Source organism: Euprymna scolopes, chromosome 7, assembly GCF_053919585.1.
Source record: "Euprymna scolopes isolate OS-2025 chromosome 7, ASM5391958v1, whole genome shotgun sequence".
NCBI lineage: Eukaryota > Metazoa > Mollusca > Cephalopoda > Sepiida > Sepiolidae > Euprymna > Euprymna scolopes.
Genome location: NC_136488.1, coordinates 163,173,056 through 163,187,566, shown reverse-complemented (window position 1 = coordinate 163,187,566; position 14,511 = coordinate 163,173,056). Strand labels below are relative to the sequence as shown.

Here is a 14,511-nt window from a genome sequence, read left to right as displayed (position 1 = left end):
CCAGTGAAGAATTTAATCAGCCTAACAGGTGTGGGGCCAGGAACTGAGGTACACCACCTGGGTTTTACTTAGGAGGTCCACCTTCCCAGGCATTACCACCGAGCTTTCGGGTGGGACAAGTTGCTTGTTATCTGAGGTGCCCTTACCATGGAATGCAGACATGGATGCCTAAGCAATTTTTGCTAAACCAGAGTGGTCCTCTTTTAGGGGTGCTGGCTTGACATCCCCATCTTCAGACCTTGTGTCACATCTTGCTGTGGTGAGCAGCAAGTCAATATCTACAATGGAAGGTTAAGCTCACAGAGTCATTTTAAAAATAGTTGTAAATCATTTTTCTACAAAATCAATCAGTGTTGAAAGGATTTTGTTTAAACCATTTAATAATAATATGATTATTTTCATATTAGCGTGACGTGACCTGTAGAAATTGCACAACAGCACCTTTTATATGTAATATATTGCTGTTGGGCATCCTGTGGACGTTCAGCGTGAATGGAGACCCGCTGTATTATTGTAGCCCTTTTGTTAAAATTGTAAAAATATTTATCTAAGTAATCTGGTTAATGTAGTGTCAGAATATATTATCTCTAATATCATTATAGGAGTTTGTGACAAAGTTCCATGGTATGGACGCTCGGCGCGAACAGGAACCTCACAATAAAATTATACCATCTTTAGATAGAACAGATACTACCCTTGGATCCTAGCCAGAAGACCAAGAAGATATATTTTAGTCTCACAAATGACCCAAAAGCGACATAATTTTTAAAAAATTGATTTCTTTTTTTCACACTGCATCGTCAGTGATCAGGAGATCCTATTTACTAAAACGGATGATAGAATATGATAACATACTACAAAGATTAAATTAGTGTATCTATATACTCCCAATCGAATAATTTATAATCTGGAAACTGTGACACACATATGTATATACGTTAAAGGTACTATGGTATAATATATATATAAGCGGGACCTATGGAAATTCCACAGGGGACTGATTCATATGTAATATATTGATGTTGGCATTCTGTAGATGTTCAGTGTAAATGGAGACGCTCTGATATTATTGTAGCTCTTTTGTTAAAATTGCAAAAATATTTATCGAAGCTAGCAGGGACGCCCAGCATAGCCCTGTCATAAAGTACGCTTAAATATGATATTTTAATTCTTGCATATTTTGTATATATTATTATAGAGTTGATGCTCTATCGATTTTTATATATTATAAAGTTGCGATTTCAAAAATAAAAAAAATATATCTATATGATGTGGGTGCATCAGCTGTAATCAAAACCGAAACCAAAACTTATGAAAAAAATATGTTTATATATATATATATATATATATATATATATATATATATATATATATATATATGCATATAAAATAAAAATTACAATTAAATTTACCAAAATGATCCAAGATGGTAAAACTAAAGTATATTATAAATATTAAAGAATTAATATTTATAAAGTTATCTCAGCCAGATGTAAAAGCTCGAAAAAACCAAGCAGGAGAAGAGGTTATAATAAGAGCAAATAGTTAATAAAACATGTTTTATTAACTATTTGCTCTTATTTATATATATATATATATATATATATATATATATATATATATATATATATATATATATATTTATATATATATATATATATATATATATATATATATAAATATATATAACTTGAATCCGTCAGCTATAATCGAAACCGAAACCAAACTTATGAAGAATTCTTGGTAAAATTATTTATTACAAGAAATAAAAGTCCATAACGACAGTCACTCGGATGTAAGCGTGACACACAAAATAAATAACACACTTGCTATCCCATTAATATATAGATACCCCAAACAAGGCGCATATAGTCTGTAGATACAAAAATGTGCTCCAACGAACTTGAACTGATGCCCCTTTAACAAAAATAGATTCAACTAACCCAGCATTGAGCAAAATCCCACCCCTTTAATGTAGAGGTCCAGAGATCCAGGAAAAACTTTTTACTCTGATAGTTTCTTTCCTAGAACTGCTTTACATATAGAGGGCATCCTAAGTGGGGAGTTGTTCAGCGAGATATTTGTTCACATTACATTTAAATTTCTGGATGTTAATATAGTCGAGGACACAGAGATCAGGAAGAGAATTGGCACTATTGGCACATTGCTACTTAAACACAAACGGGACTGTGAATTAGTGACCAAATTTGTAAGTGAGATATTTGTTACATTTAAATTTATACATGTTGGTACAGTCGTGAACACAGGGAACAGAAAGGGAAGTCCGAAGGCAAGCAGTTCTAGGAAAGAAACTATCAGAGTAAAAAGCTTTTCCTGGATCTCTGGACCTCTACATTAAAGGGGTGGGATTTTTGCTCAATGCTGGGTTAGTTGAATCTATTTTTGTTAAAGGGGCATAAGTTCAAGTTCGTCGGAGCACATTTTTGTATCTACAGACTTGTAATTTGATATACAGGATATTCAGACATGTGGAAAAATTTTAATTGGTTTTCATCTGAAAAACGGATTGCTATGGGGTAAATATTAAACAATTGGTACATGGGGGTCATCGGATTTTTATCTGTTAATTATTCCACGAATGCGCAGGCATGAATGGTTTGCACGACAGATTCATTGTGCTAAAAATAAGTATGTTTTAAAACACTTCTTAAAGATCGTCTCAAGCTGGCCAAATGGCTATCGTACTTGATTCACTATAGTAGGCTTTGGTTTCGATCTGAGCCCGAGTATTTTCTCTATTTTTACTTACAAAAAGTGAACTTATGTCTCAGTTTATGTATGAATATAATATTTATACATCTTATACGACCGGGCAACGCCGAGCAGCTTGCTAGTAGATTTATATTTTTGCTTCACAAAAAGTTGAAGTATATATTTTTTTTAGCATTTAAACATTTGATCAGCTCTTTGCTTGTTCCAGCAGTTCTCGCCAGCTTCTGGTCAAGCCCTAGTCAACATCATGGAAATCCGGATCAAAAGAAGCATGAGTATCCTATAAGAAAACGTTTATGAATATGAAAGGCGTTCTGGGGGCACAAAATCTGAGTCTTGAAATCAAGAAAATGCTGCTAAAATGTTACGTCTAGTCTGGTCTGGCATTCGGATGTGAGTCTTGGATAATCAACAAAGTGATGAGTGGACGTTTAAAGGCAGCTGAGATGTGGTTCTATCGGCGAATGCTTAGCATTTCTTGGACAGAGAGAGTGTCAAATGCTGAAGTCCTAAGAAGAATGAAGGTCGATCTCTTGCTGATGCGGACCATCAAAGAAAGACAATGCCGCTTTGTTGGACACCTATTGTGTGAAAAAGAGGCCATTGAAAGGCACATCTTGGAGAACGAAACTGACGGAAAGAGAGCCAGGGGAAGGCAAAGAATATTAGATTGGATGGGAAATGGGTGACAGCAGTACCATCGGTACTTGATTATGTAGTAGAGCTGACATCTATTCAATGTAGTTGCCTTCAGCCTCAATCACCACCTCCATACGGGTCTGGAACTAGGCGAATACTCTGCAGATAGGCTGGCTTTGGTGCTGTGGGAGGTCATGTTGGTGATGTTCTCGACATATGACCGAACAAAGTAGTCCAGCTGGTTTAGATTGAGGGAGGAGGGAGGGCCAGTGAGAAAAATGTACAAAGTCGTAGCACTTCTCTGAAGCCAAGCCTGAGTCTCTTTGGACTTGTGGGCTGTTGCCAAGTCTTACTGTCACACCGAGGGTGTGCCAGCGGTCACATGATTGCACCAGGGGATCACCACATCCAGGTACACTTTGGTGTTGACTTTCAAGCTGACTTCGAAGATGTGAGGTGGCATGATGTGGCCCTTACTTGAAACCATACCAAAGACCATAACCATGGCTGAAAACTGTTGAGCTGTGCCCTTAAGTGTTGAACCGTCTGGATTTGCATTTTGAGAGTGTTGGCAATATATTGTCATAACTTGGATTGGTAGAGAGCATGAGTTGTACAGTGGCACATCTCCGATCTTGCTCATTTAATATTGTGTCACTTTCAGACATGATGAAAGGCTTCTATCGCTCTTGAAATTTCTACACAACTAGCCGATTTTCATCAAATGGAAATGGAATTATGTTGTCTTTTCTAGTGTGACAACTTTATCGTTCAACCCTGCATTATGTCTTTTATGTTCTGAGTTTGACTATGTTTTATAAAATGTCACGAGTGTCAGAAATCATACAGTTATAAATATTTTAATATTTTTAATTTTCAGCGATTCTTCAACGGGATTCTTTGCGACATCTTTATAGCACAAGTTCTCAATTATGAAGTTTCTGGAATCCCATTTAATGTCACTATGGAATATTATTTTACAGCTGTAAGTAAACCTCATTATACTTATTTATGTATCTGCACAAAAAAATGCAATCAGGTAAAACTGTCGCGCACACAAACATTCATCAATAACGCTACGGTCATTTGCTCTTGTGTTAGTTTTTAATTTTTCCGGCAGGTGGCGTCTCTACTTCTTATTCTGCATTCTACTTTCCGCTTCCATTATCTAGCTATCTCTCTCTCTCGCCCGAAAATCCGATTTGATCAGACGTACATTCCGTTCGCCTCCACAGGTATAAGCTTCGTTTTAAGGTAAATTGCAAGACCACAATCTACTTACAATGATCACACCTTTTCCATGATAAGATGGCACAAACAACAATGAACGAAAGTATGATTTTCATGTGGCAACATTGAAGAAATTAAAAATTTTTTTTAAAATTACATTTTCACCCCAAACAAGGCACATTGCCACTTTGATGTAGGGGGGCTACTATTAGGAACACAGGCTACAGGAGTACTATGTGGGGAGTTGGGCAGCAAGATGTCGGTTCACGTTACACTTGAACTTCTGCATGTCAGTACAATTGGGGAAGCAGGAACCTGGAAGGGAATTCCAAATTTAGCGGTTCTGGGGAAGAAACTATTAGAGTAGAAGGCTCTCTTACATCTAGGGATCTCAACTGTGAAGGGGTGGGATTTTGCTGCTTGTCAGGTTTGTAGGGAGTATTTACGTCGAGGGGGTACAAGTGCTTGCAATCCGTCAGAGCATTCACCGTTAAAGTACTTGTAGAACAGGCAGAAGGATGCTACATTTCGTCGATGGGACGGAGGCTGAAGCTTAGATGACAGTTCAGGACCTATCAGGTTGGCAACTTTCTTTTGAACCCTGTCTAGGAGTGAGAGACTAGTAGCAGATACACCAGCCCAAATATGACAACAATACTCCATGCATGGGTGAATGGAGGTCTTATAGAGGTACAGGATACTTTTGGGCGTTAGTAGCTTTCTAGCATGGTAGAAAGAATCTACCTTTTTCGCAGCAGTCCTGGCAATGCTCTCAATGTGATTTTTCCAACTCATGTTTCCTGTGAACGTTAAGCCAAGGAGTTTAAAAAATGTACTTTTAGATAAAGAGTCTTTGGCCATTGCTATTGGTGGTAAAGAAGGTTTCTTGTAGTGATTGAAGTTGCACTATAAAAACTTATATACGTTCGTATGACGACGTACTGAGAATACATTGTACGAATATTAATTTACTTGTTTAAAAGTGTTCCCTTTCTCCTCAGCTTTGCAACAGTGGCGATCCCGACGTGAGATGGGCAAAATCCAAGAAAACAGTGAATGTAGACTCTGTGAACAAGGAGACACAATAGTCAATCACATCATAAGCGATTGCAGGAAACTAATGCAAAAGCAATACAAAACATAGATAACTGCTTGGGGAAAGCAATTTATTAAGAACTATGCAAACGATTGAACTTCTAAAACACAGACAAATGGTACTCATACAAATCAAAAACATTAATGGAAAACGAAAATCATAGCATAGATGGTTTTCGTTAAAATTGGCACTTTTTTTTTACAAAACCATTCGGCAGAAGTGACATTAGACAAATTTTAAGGTACGGATGATCAACACTGTATATAATGCAGACTTCTTTTTTGAAAGCAAATATAAAAATAGAGGTTTTATTCAAACAATCTTTATTTGAAATCTTATAACAAAATAATAACCTTTATAATAAAAATATGTTTATGAATTGTTTTTTTAATCCAACGTCAAAGGTGTTGGATTTTTTTTCACGTCAAACATAAAAATAGAAGTTATAAAAAATATTTCCGAACTGTTTTTTTAATGTATTTATGAACTGTTTTTAATGTATTTATGGACTGTTTTTTGTGTATTTATGGACTGTTTTTTGTGTATTTATGAACTGTTTTTTGTGTATTTATGAACTGTTTTTAATGTATTTATGGACTGTTTTTTGTGTATTTATGAACTGTTTTTTGTGTATTTATGAACTGTTTTTTGTGTATTTATGAACTGTTTTTAATGTATTTATGGACTGTTTTTAATGTATTTATGAACTGTTTTTAATGTATTTATGAACTGTTTTTAATGTATTTATGAACTGTTTTTTGTGTATTTATGGACTGTTTTTAATGTATTTATGAACTGTTTTTTGTGTATTCATTTGAACTTTTATTACAAAATTATAACCTTTATAATAAAATATTTTTATGAACTGTTTTTTAAATCAAGCAAAAACATATAAATATTTTTTAATAAATCTCACTGAAACAAAAAAAAAAGCAGTTCATAAATATTTTTATAACAGTTATATTTTTATGCTTAATGTAAAAAAAAAATTCCAACACCTCTAATATTTGATTAAAAAAAAACAATTCATAAACATATTTTTATCATAAAGTTTATAATTTTGTAATAAAAGTTCAAATAAAGATTGTTTGAATAAAACTTCTATTTAAATATTTGCTTTTAAAAAAAAAAAAGTTATATACAGTCTTGGTCGTCTATACCTTCAAATTTCTCTGGCGTCACTTCCGCTTAATGGTTTTGTAGACAAAGAAGTGCGACTCTTAACGAAAGCCTCATAGACAGGGATATGAAAGGACAAATGGACAAACACTTCCAATCAATAAAATCGGATGTGATAATACTTAACAAGAAAGAAGGCCATCTGAAAAGTCACAGATTTTGCCATCCCAACAATTCACAGGGTGAAGATCATGGATGCAGAATTAAACAAATACGTACAACTTTCCAGAGAGCTTAATTGAATATGAAATATGAAGAAATTTACTGCAATATTAATAATTTTAAGAACGGCAAGAATAGTTTTGAAAAACCTAGAAAAAATTAAGAGATATTGGAATCTTGGGAAGAATTGATATAATGCACGGAACTCGTAAAAACCTAAAATATTAAAGAAAATCATTGAGTGCAGATACATAACACCGACATAACCAGGTGACGCCGACTGACTACAGCATAAATGCATAAAAGAACATCTAACGAATCCAAAGAAAGTGAAACTTCTAGAAATACAAAATGGTCCTGGATATGACCTTAAACTATATCCGATGATGAGGCTTCATCTTGCAGGCTTTGGGGAGTGTGGAGCCAACTTTTAATTGCCATTGCTCCCAGGTCCACTCTGACCCGGAGTGGTTGTACCTGTTACGGTCCCAACTATGGGTTAAATAAAAACTGACTTGAAAAAAAAAAGAAAAAAATATATATATCCTATTAAAATTTCTTTCTTCAAAATCACTGGATTTGGCATTAAATAACCTGAAAAGGGTTGATATGCCGTTTTCTTGGTGAGGCTCATTGGATTCAGAGCTCCATAGAAGGCCAACGGTCGTGTTCAGTAATAAATCGTTTTTGAATGTAAAATGATTCACAATGGTATCGAAAGAGATGGAGTGCTGGAAATCTGTAGAGAGTTGTTGTCACTCAGACTCCAGGGAACACCACTCGGTGTTGCCAGTAAGCAATCACGGATAATGATTTGTGTGAGAACACCTAATTAACTACTACTACTACTACTACTACTACTACTACTACTAATAATAATAATAATAATAATGCTACTACTACTACTACAAATAACAATAATAATACTAATAATGATAATGATACTACTACTACTAATAATAATATTATTATTAACATTATCACATTTTACTTATGGATGTACATTGGTTTCATTTAAAAATTGTCTCTTTTTATTGTTTTTCTTTTGTTGTCCTTTATTTTTTCCACTCTCACTCATTACCCACTCACCCTTACACACACACACACACACACACACACACACACACACACACACACACACACACACATACAAACTCATATGTGCACACACATTCACCCTTACACACACACACAAACAAACTCATTCTCACACACACAGTCATCCTCACACACATACAAACTCACCCTCATATACACACATACATTCACTCTCGTGTACACACACACACACATACACAAACTCACCTTCACTCTCACATAACCACACACTCACCCTCACTCTCACAAACTCATCCTCACATGCACACATACTCACCCTTATATACACACACACACACGCGCACGCGCACACACACACAATCTGCCACAACACATGATATTATTTATTTTCTTCATAGGATAATTGGCAAGAAGTTTCTGACAAATCAACTGATATTGAGATGAATTTACCTGTTTTGCTTCAAATTAAATCTCTTGATGTGAGTATTATTTTTACCTTCTTTTGATTCAATAGTTAAATCAATATGACGTCATATTTCCAAATAAAAATTCATACGTCACGGATTTTACCAAAATTTATAATAAAATAAAAACAAATGTTATCCTTTTTGTTACATTTCAAATAACTGTTTGTTGTGACTGGACATGAAGCCTCTCCTTTGGCCAACCCACACTTTTGTCTGAATACTAGCAGGGAGACCCGACGTTGCCCAGGATGCAATGATGATCAATGAATATTTCACACTCCTATATTTTTATTGTCATCGAAATCCGTTAGCAATGATAGGAAAAATTTGGCCGATTTAATATTTAAAAATGTGAAATAAAATGGCTTTTGACATACGCTTAAATAAAAAAAAATATTTTCTTTATTTAATTGCTATTTAATTTATTTTTTACCAACAAATGTGCAGCTCATTTTCGGACACCCTGTATATATATATATATATATATATATATATATATATATATATATATATATATATATATATATATATATATATATATATATATATAGAGAGAGAGAGAGAGAGAGAGAGAGAAAGAGAGAGAGAGGGTGTCCGAAAACAAAAAAAAACGGTCAATTTTTTTAACTTTGACCCCTAGTATGACCCCTTAAAATTTATTGTTTAGGGCTCAAATAACGTTATTAAGTTAGATTCATGTCCAAGGAATCTATATCTAAAATTTCACGTGTTTAGACCCAATATTGTAGGAGGAGTTTGGTAGAGGTCTCAAAGGTCAAATCGTTGAACTTTGACCCCTTAATCGCCAAATTTCTGTCCGAAAACCAATCACATCGATTTTCCCAAATCTCAGTACCATCTATGTATCAAATTTTGACTCTGTAGGCTTAAAATTGACAGAGTTATTGCGTATGGAAATGTACACACACACAGACACTTTCACTTTTATATATATATATATATATATATATATATATATATATATATATATATATATATATATACGAGCAAACAGTTAATAAAACATGTTAAAAAACACTTTGAAAAAAAGTTAAAAACATATTTAATCTGAAAAGGAAACACTAGATAAGTGGATAGTCCTTAATCCGCAGAGTTTCAAAAAATACTTTCCTTCTCATCCGAGGGTAGGAATTAGCAAAATGCGGGATCGGATTTTTCATACAAAAGTATTTGATGAAACAACAAGTAAGTCAAAGATCTTACTTGATAACAAAAAAGTGAAGCAGAGGGAATATGGTGAAGAAAAAGGTGAATACACGTGAATGGATAGTCTGGTGGAAGACAAATAATCCAGTGACGGTAAAATCCAAATATATAACTTCAAGAATGTTAATTGAATTTTATTTTATTTATATATATATATATATATATATATATATAGGAAATTATATATATATATATATATATATATATATATATATATATATATATATATATATATATATATATGGGAATAAATTTATATATAGGAAATTTATTGCTGTGAGTCCAGGATGAATTTACATATTGTTTCCACTAGGAAGATATCCTCTGAAGATGAGGAGAGACCCGACCAGATCTCTCCTCATCTTCAGAGGATATCTTCCTAGCGGAAACAATATGTAAATTCATTCTGGACTCACAGCAATAAATTTCCTATATACTGCTCTGGCTACACATTGAGCACTCTCGTCCGGTTTTTTCACCATTGAAGAAATATATATATATATATATATATATATATATATATATAAAAAATAAAAATAAAAATTACAATAAGTTTACCAAGGTAATCAAAATGGTAAACTTAAAATATATTATAAATATTAAAGAGTTAATATTTACAAGTAAAGTAATCTCAACCAGATGTAAAAGCTCAATAAAACCGAAAAGGAAATAGAGCTTATAATATGAACAAATGATTAATAAAACATGTTAAAAGACATCTTGAAAAAGAGTTAAAAACATATTTAATTTTAAAAAAGGAAGCACAAGATAAGTGGATAGTCCTTAATCCACGGAGTTTCGAAGAAATACTCTCCTTCTCATCAGAGGGCAGGAATTAGCAAAATGCGGGATCGGATTTTGCATATAAAAGTATTTAATGAAACTACAAGTAAGTCACAGATCTTACTTGGTTTAAAAAAAAAAAGGTGAGGTAAGGGGAATAGGAGGTAAAAGAAAAATGATAAAAAGATTTCACATGAATGGATAGTCCGGTGAAGGGTAAAAAATCCAAGAATGGTAAAATCCAAAACGGTCGAATTAAAAATTTCCAATCCAATGGGTAAATTCCAAATGGTCCAAAATGATCCAAAAGGCAGAGTTCCTTGGAAAAAATCCCAAATGGAATGAATTCCAAATCATTAAAAGAAAAAGCACTGGAGAGAATATTTAAAACACGTCTGTCAAGGCTGGAGGAATCAAGTAAATTCTGCCTTTTGGATCATTTTGGACCATTTGGAATTTACCCATTGGATTGGAAATTTTTAATTCAACCGTTTTGGATTTTATCATTCTTGGATTTTTTACCCTTCACCGGACTATCCATTCATGTGAAATCTTTTTATCATTTTTCTTTTACTTCCTATTCCCCTTACCTCACCTTTTTTTTTTTTAACCAAGTAAGATCTGTGGCTTACTTGTAGTTTCATTAAATACTTTTATATGCAAAATCCGATCCTGCATTTTGCTAATTCCTGTCCTCTGATGAGAAGGAGAGTATTTCTTCGAAACTCCGCGGATTAAGCACTATCCACTTATCTTGTGCTTCCTTTTTTAAAATTAAATATGTTTTTAACTCTTTTTCAAGATGTCTTTTAACATGTTTTATTAATCCTTTGTTCACATATATATATATATATATATATATATATATATATATATATATATATATATATATATATATTAAAGGTGTGTTCATATATATGGGTGTGACTGTGTATATGTTTTGTATATATACAACATAATCACATTGATATACTGATTCTAGTCAGATTACCGAAGTTAAGCAAAGATGCGCCTGGCCAGTACCAGATAGGTGACCATTTGAGAATAGCAAGCACTCTATGCTCTATGCTCTCCGCTTATCTCGGCATTGTTTCCAGTCATCCTGAAGTTTTACTTGACATTGAAATAAAACAGTGTCGACTCAGGAAAGATGTGTTACAGAGAGAGAGAGAGAGAGAGAGAGAGAGAGAGAGAGAGAGAGAGAGAGAGAGAGAGAGAGGGGTGAGTAAACGTGGAGGTAGACACGTTTACCAGAACCGAAGGTCAGCTGACCAGATTACGTATATGTGACGTGGTCAGGGTTGGCTAGATCTGAGAGATTTGATTTGGAATTTGAAGAAGACGGACGGTTTTTCCATTGTCTCCCCCTCTTAACTGGGGAGGGGGGGGAGACGAACGCTGACGTGTGTGAAGAAGAACCCACACAAGCCGATTTCACTTCCACTTCTGCAGGACCTCTGGGGAAAGTGAAATAAAAACTATAAAACCCATTCATCGTCTTGGAGTGATAAATCTTCATCAAACAGGTATCAAGTCTCCCTCCAGGATGAGAAATTTCCAGATGGTCCGTTTTGAAGAAGCAGAGGTAGGTTCTGAAATTACATGTCACACACACGATTCCCTTTATAACAATCAAACACACAACCATTTATATTAGAGACAAGCATACGCACACAGAATCTTCTTATGTTATATAGAAAACGTAAATGTTGCCTTCAATGATAACCAATATATAACAGATGTAGTTGGAGATAGAACAACTCTTGCCTCCAAAAATGTCATAAGCAAGTCATTATTAGTGATGTTGATGTTCTTCATCTACAACGACGGAAGAACAGTTTTATATTTCCTGCTATAGTGGGTGATATTGAATGCTGTAGGGGGACTACTCAGCTCTCCTCAAGTCATCAGCAACATTTATCGATTAGCGTGTTCGGTGATATATATCTCTGTCCAGCCTATAAAATTTTTTTTTTATAATCTCTAGTTTAAATTAAGTTGTTTGTCAAACATTGAATCACATTGCTTTTCTGTCAACCTTTCATCTTCAAAATCATCATCGAAAATCTTGTTTAGGTTTTTAAGTTTCTGTAAGATCCACAGCATCTATACTATCAGACACATGGTTGATAAGGGTACAGTCTTGATTCGGGCCCATCTTTCAAACTCCTCGACCTAATATTCACAGGCGACATCAATTGAAACAAATGCATTAAGGACATTGCCAAGGCTGCTGCAAAGAAGTTGGGCTCCCTTTACCGTGCTAGAAAATTATTCACACCAGAGAGCATCTTATGTCTTTACAAAGCCTCGATTCGCCCATGCATGGAGTATTGTTGCCACATCTGGGCTGGTGCATCTATCCCTGGCCTCTCACTCGGGGTTCAAAAAAGAGTCTCAAATGTAATAGGTTCAATACTCCAACTTCTGCCCCATCACCACAATATCGCATTCCCGTACCTGTTTTACTCGTATTTTAATGGAATGCACTTTAATGAACCGATAGCATGTGTGCCCCCCTCAACATACATACTCCCAACTAAGCCAGCAAGAAGGAAAATCTCACCCTGTTGAGGTCCCTAGATGCTGGAAAACCTACTTTAATAGTTTATCCACTCAGACTGCTTGACTTTGAAATTCCCTTCCTGTTTCCTGCTTTGCTGACTTTACTAACCTGCAGAAGTTTAAATGTAATGTGAACAGATATCTTGCTACTCAACTCCCCACAGTCCTCTGTTAGACATGATTCCAAATAGTAGCCCCTAACGTTTCAAGTGGCAATATGCCTTGTTTGGGATCAATAAAAAATAGAGTAAAAGAAAAAAGAAAGTTAACTTCTGTTTATAACAGGGGGTGGGCGCACGTATTCAAGTGCAAAATGACGTCACTTTAAGGAAAAAGGCTATAAAAAGAAGAGAAAACGCGTTAGACAAGACAATCACATGAGAAACGTCACAGCCGTGATGAGAAGTCACACGTGGCAGGAGAACAAGCAGATAAATGTTATTGCACAGAAAAGTGAGTGAGTTATTCTTTGTCTTGTCTACTATGTGTATTTTTTTTTTACAAAGGAATTGCCACTTATCAAGGCCTGGAGACCACTCGAGGATAAGGGTTAATGAGTGTACAGTAGTCAATGGGAAAAATCATTAGTAGTGGAAATTTGGTAAATTGAATTACTTAAGGGGACGGCTTATCAAGAACTTGTTTATGTTGGACTTGAAAACCACCATTTTCTGTTGAAAAGATGGAAAACGGAAGAGTTCCACAGCATGTAGTTCTAAGAAAGAAGCTTCGTTTATAGAATCTACGTTTAGGTTTAGGCATAGATAAAGAGTCGGGGAAATTATTGATAGTGTTTTCAGTTAGACGAGTGTTTTTTGCAAAAGTCAGGCCAGGGGGGATCAAAGATTGGCGCTCAAACTAGCACTTGCCATGAAAATTACGATAAAGCAGAGACAGGCTCTATATAAGAGCCAGGTACGTCCAAGGATGAAGTACTGTTGTCACATCTGGGCAGGAGCTGCTAGAAAGACCTTATCCTGCCTTGAGTTCAAAGTAGACTGTAACCTGGTGGGGGATGTCCTTTTCTCTTCCCTGCAATCTCTTTCTCACAGAAGAGACGTTGCGAGCCTATCTCTGTTTTATCATTGTTTTCATAGCAAGTGCTTATCTGAGCTTCAATCTATGGTTCCCCGTCTCCAAATTTTCATGAATAACACTCGTCTAGCCGAAACTACTATCAGTAATTTCTCCCACTCTTTATCTGTGGCTAAACCTAAATATAGATTCCATGAACAAAGTTTTTTTTTAGAACTGCACGCCTGTGGAACTCTGTTTCGTTTTCCTGCTTTCCAGCTGACTACAATATGATTGTCTTCAAGTCCAATGTAACCAAATTCTTGATGATCCGTCCCTTAATCCAATTTACCAAAT

At 34.8% G+C, this 14,511-nt stretch overlaps 1 protein-coding gene across 1 annotated transcript in view; it reads left to right on the top strand.

Annotated features, from left to right (window-relative positions):
* LOC145280253 (uncharacterized) overlaps positions 1-14,511 on the top strand; it is an 85,025-nt gene that overhangs the window by 34,602 nt on the left and 35,912 nt on the right. The window contains exons 9-10 of the mRNA XM_080132027.1: positions 4,253-4,357; positions 8,497-8,577. Coding sequence (XP_079988153.1) covers positions 4,253-4,357; positions 8,497-8,577 — 186 coding nt within the window. The remainder of the gene's footprint in view (positions 1-4,252; positions 4,358-8,496; positions 8,578-14,511) is intronic.